The sequence below is a fragment of the Arachis hypogaea genome, chromosome 1 (genome assembly GCF_003086295.3).
Source record: "Arachis hypogaea cultivar Tifrunner chromosome 1, arahy.Tifrunner.gnm2.J5K5, whole genome shotgun sequence".
Classification (NCBI taxonomy): domain Eukaryota; kingdom Viridiplantae; phylum Streptophyta; class Magnoliopsida; order Fabales; family Fabaceae; genus Arachis; species Arachis hypogaea.
In genome coordinates this window covers 27,378,755-27,383,597 of record NC_092036.1, presented here as the reverse complement: position 1 = coordinate 27,383,597, position 4,843 = coordinate 27,378,755, and the positions used below count along the sequence as shown (strand labels likewise).

The 4,843-nt window shown below is 36.1% G+C and overlaps 2 protein-coding genes across 2 annotated transcripts; both read right to left on the bottom strand.

Annotated features, from left to right (window-relative positions):
• Window positions 1-927: 927 nt before the first annotated feature.
• Window positions 928-1,542, bottom strand: LOC112707953 (uncharacterized). Its single transcript, XM_025760046.1, has one exon. The coding sequence runs from the start codon at window positions 1,540-1,542 to the stop codon at window positions 928-930; it is 615 nt and encodes a 204-aa protein (XP_025615831.1).
• Window positions 1,543-1,632: 90 nt separating this feature from the next.
• Window positions 1,633-4,044, bottom strand: LOC140181159 (uncharacterized). The gene is made up of 4 exons (XM_072224094.1): window positions 3,624-4,044; window positions 2,960-3,062; window positions 2,748-2,902; window positions 1,633-2,531 (listed from the first exon to the last, which is right to left on the bottom strand). The coding sequence occupies exons 1-4, from the start codon at window positions 4,042-4,044 to the stop codon at window positions 1,633-1,635; spliced, it is 1,578 nt and encodes a 525-aa protein (XP_072080195.1).
• Window positions 4,045-4,843: the final 799 nt, after the last annotated feature.

The following is a 4,843-nucleotide window of genomic DNA, read 5'->3' as shown; positions in this document are numbered from 1 at the left end:
CTCGATCCAGAGTTTTAGAGACTTCCTAAGGACTCTCTAGCCCTCCTCCACAAGCTGGATTTTAGACTCCCCCAGGACCAGGATCTGGAAATTCAGGCGCATCTACCATACCCCCAAGTGCTACATTGGCTAACCTGATTTCTGTCTTAAATCTAGTTATCCAAGAGGATGAAGTACCTGTTCCTGATGCAACACTCCCTAGACCTTCTTCATCCAGTCCTCTATTCGAGTTGGATGTTGATACTCAAGAGCAACTTCGATTGCTTCTCAAACTCTTGGACCATCCACCCGCTGCATGGATCAAGGATGTCCTCCTCAATCAACTTGTGTCTGATTTTTTAAATTCTACCTTTGAATTTCCAGCTTCTATCCCGTATTCTACCATAGTTCAACAATTCAAAGAGCGTTCCAATACTAGTATAGCCTCTCATTTCAAATTTAAGAAATCAAAAATGAAGAGGCTAAGATCAGAACCGAAATAAATAGTTGTGCTTTTGCTCTTCAACCGAAAAAAACTTCCTGTGAAGAATTTGACTTGAGGATCACTCATGCAATTTCTATTCAAGCTTTTTACGACAAGGAAGAGATAAATCTTGAACAAGAACTGGCTCAAATTAATCAAAAGCTTGCTAAAGTACGCGTGAGGCGGGCTGAAATAGGCGTACCTCTAACTACTGCCCAGCAAGAACAACAACAAATTATTCAAGAAATTGTATCTATCGAGACCAGGCAAGAAGAATATAAGAAACAATTTGAAAAGGTCCAGTTTGATAAGTTCAAGCATATTGAAGCACTTTCAACTTTGGACAATAGATGGGCGAAGCTACGTTCAGACTTGGCAAAACTCCTAGCACCCTGAATTTCTTTACATTAGGCTTCTCTGTTTTGTAATGATTTTATCTTTTCTGAACTTATGCATATTTGACTTTAATTTAGCCAACAATAGTATTTCTTCAAGTACTTTCCATTAATCAAATCAATTATCTTCCCTGACTCAATTTCCCTGATTTGATATGCATTTCCAAAATATGTTCCTACTACTTGAAATAGGCCTTCCCAAGTATGGGACCATTTGCCAAGAAATTTTGATTTCTTTTCCATTAGCAAAATAACCTTCAAAACCAACTCACCTATACTAAAAGATTTTTCCTTGATTCGACGGTTATAACTTCGAGAAACACTTTCTTTTTGTCGAAATATATTTTCAAGTGCCAATATTCGCTTTGAATCTAATTCATTCAATTCATCAAACATTGCATTCAAGTAGTCATCAACTGGAAAACTACTTTGCTTTGACACCCTCAAAGTGTTTAAATTGATTTCTAATGGCAACACCGCATCATGGCCATAAACTAATTTATAGGGTGATTTACCCGTTGACCCTCTTGGCGAATTTCGATAAGCCCATAATACCTGCCTTAAAGTCTCATGCCATGTTCGAGGCTTATTTCTGATATGCTTTTTGATCAAACTTATCAGGATTTTATTTGCTGTCTCTACTTGCCCATTAGCCTGCGCATAATAAGGGGTTGAGGTAACCATATTGATACTCCTCGAGGCTGCAAAATTTTTAATTTGCTGACCAGTAAACATAATTTCTTGATCAGTACTTAATGTTTGAGGAATTCCAAATCAATGGATAATATGTTCCTCGATAAAGTCTATTATTTCACTTTGACCAACTTCTATTAGGGGAACTACTTCAACCCATTTTGTGAAATAATCGATTGCTACCAAGATAAACTTGTGTTGCTTTGATGAAGGAGGGTGAATCAACCCAATCAAATCTAAAGCCAGACCTTTAAACGACCATGATTTTATTATCGAATGTAACTCAGACGCTGGGATCTGTTGTATCGATCCATGTTTCTGGCATTCTTGACATGCCCTTGCATAATCGATACAATCTTTTATCATAGATGGCCAATACACATGATTGCGATATAGCACCCACTTCATCTTCTTTCTAGCTTGATGGGCACCATATATCCCATGATGGACTTCACCCAAAGCAATATTCTGATCATCTTGGCCTATACATCTTGACAAACTCCTATCGATCCCTTTCTTATACAACTCATCAGCCATCAAGACAAAATTTATCGCTTGCAATTTTATCTTTCTATCGACTAGAATATTGGGATCCTTTAAATACTGAGCAATAAGCTTTCTCCAATGAGAATCCTCCCATTCATCTAAGCATAAAACCTCTCTTTCACTCGCGGGCACTAATATTTGATGGATACTAGCCAATTTTTTAAGTGTTTCTGGACCAATTCTATATTTCGAAGCAATCTGGGCCAATTCATTAGCAATTTTATTATGGATTCTGGGGATGTGCACCAAAGAAACTTTTTGAAAGGAAGTTAGCAATTCCCAAGCAGTGGTTAAATATGTCTGTAACTTCTCATTATTGCATTTAAACTCTCTTGATAACTGCTTTAAAACCAACTGAGAATCCCCAAATATTTGAACTTTCAAAGCCACTTTACTAATTAGTATCTCGAGGCCCAAAATCAAAGCTTCGTACTCTGCCACATTATTCGAGCAAGGATATTTTAGTTCAAATAAGAATTCTGATGGAATCCCTTATGGCGAGATAATAAGAATTCCAACTCCTGCGCCATCTTTATGCTTCGATCCATCAAAATATAACTTCCAAAAATCGACCTCAATATTGATTATATTTGACCCCTGGTCATTCAGATTATTCGAATTATCCACAAGAAAATCTGCAATGACTTGACCTTTTACAACCTTGGCTGGTTCATATTGTAAATCAAATTCCATCAAAGCTAGCATCCATTTTCCTAAACGCCTCCGTAACATTGAAAAACTTAACATATATTTAATGAGATCGATTTTTGTTATAACTTTTGCCGATTTAGCCACCATATAACACCTTAATTTCATACAGGCATAATATAGAGACAAACACAATTTCTCTATCAGAGAATACCTTGTTTCGATATCAGTTAGAACTCGACTAAGGTAATAAACGGCCCGCTCATGTCTGTTCTCATCATCTTGGGCTAGCATACACCCAATTGTGTTCGCAGATGCTGCAATGTACAATTTTAAGGGCTCATGTGGACGAATATTCACCATAATAGGAGCCTTAGAGAAATAAGCCTTAATCAAATCAAACGCTAATTGATGCTCATTCGTCCACTCAAACTGTGAGTCATTCTTTAATTTTACCAAAGGTGCAAACACTCGAGTTCAATCAGAAAGATTCGAAATGAACCTTCGAAGATAATTCACCTTGCCTAAAAAGGATTGCACTTCCTTTTTCGATTTTGGTGCAGATAATGCCAGTATTGCATCTGCCTTATTTTTATCAATCGTAATTCCTTATTTATGAACAACAAAACCTAAAAACTTTCCAGCCGAAATGCCAAAAGAACATTTTAAAGGATTCATTTTTAATCCCTTCTTCCTCATGGTAACAAACGCTTTTCTCAAGTGGTCGATGTGTTGACTCATTGAAATCGATTTGACCATAACGTAATCGATATAAACCTCCATAAATTTTCCAATAAACTCATAGAAAATAGCATTCATTGCTCGCTGTTATGTTGCACCAACATTTTTCAAACCAAAAGGCATAACCACCCACTCACAAGTGCCTAATCCCCCAGGACAACGAAAAGTAGTTTTGGACACGTCATCTTCTGTAATGAAGATTTGGTTATATCCTGAATACCTATCCATAAAACTAAGAATTTCATTTCCCGCTGCAGAATCAATCAGCATATCTGCCATTGGCATAAAATATTCATCTTTTGGAGTAGCATTATTCAAATCTTGAAAATCGATACACACTCTTAACTTCCCATTTTTCTTCATCATAGGAACTATATTCGAAACCCACTCAACATAATGTGCAGTTCGAATAAATTTCACTTTAATCAAGCATTCTATTTCTTCTTTAATCTTTTCATTGATTTCTGGAGCAAAACATCGTGGAGTTTGCTTCACAGGTCTAGCATTTGGTTTCAAAGCTAATCGATGTTCCACAAGTGAACAATCGAGATCAGGCATCTCATGATAATCCCAAGAAAAATAATCTTTAAACTCATGTAAAAGATGGAAAAGTTCAGTTCAAAATGGATCAGCAAGACCCTTACAAATATAAGTAATTCAAACATTATCAGAAGTTCCCAAATTAATTTCTTCCAAGGGATCCTGAGATTCAAAACCTTTATAAAGTTCATCATCTTTTACTGAATGCTTTTCAAACTCAGCGGTTCTAAATCATAGATGCAATCAAATGTGAAATCAATAATATCATTAGAAATAAATGGAACTTGATTATTTATCAAATTAATATTGCTTTGATTTTCTACACAATGAGCCTCTACTATCAAATCGGCAGTCTGGCTTGCAACATTATTTTCATTACATAAAGCAGTAGAAATATGACTAAACTTGATTGAATACATCGAGTCGGTACAATTATAACTAGAAAAACTACTAACCCTATGTGATTCTACTTCATTAGAAGAATAATCTTTATTCTTTACAGAAAGGAAATTATTTAAATAATTATGCAAAGTTACCAAGTAGTCAGAAACCTCTTCAACCCGGTCCATAGAGCAATCTTCAAAGGATCTTCAAGACAGACAGTCCTAACCAGTTGGAGCAAATACCAACTCTGGGTAACGCAACTTCACCGATAAGCCCTCCGAGGACAAGTAACAACCTTCACAATTATAAGAATTCAGTGTTCAGTCAACATTCAGAGGTTTTAACTTAGGATTGTACATTCTAAAATTGACATGCAGTTGTTCGACATATAAATTTGAATCTGCCTTGATGATTTTAGGCTTGCCATCCTTCG

Coding starts and splice junctions, on each gene's coding strand:
- LOC112707953 (XM_025760046.1), bottom strand. CDS start 1,542: ATGGTTACCTCAACCCCTTATTATGCGCAGGCTAATGGGCAAGTAGAG.
- LOC140181159 (XM_072224094.1), bottom strand. CDS start 4,044: ATGCCTGATCTCGATTGTTCACTTGTGGAACATCGATTAGCTTTGAAA. Junction 3,063..3,623: donor TCCTGGGGGATTAGGCACTT/GTGAGTGGGTGG, acceptor TGTACATTGCAG/CATCTGCGAACACAATTGGG. Junction 2,532..2,747: donor ACCAGCCAAGGTTGTAAAAG/GTCAAGTCATTG, acceptor ATAATGTGGCAG/AGTACGAAGCTTTGATTTTG.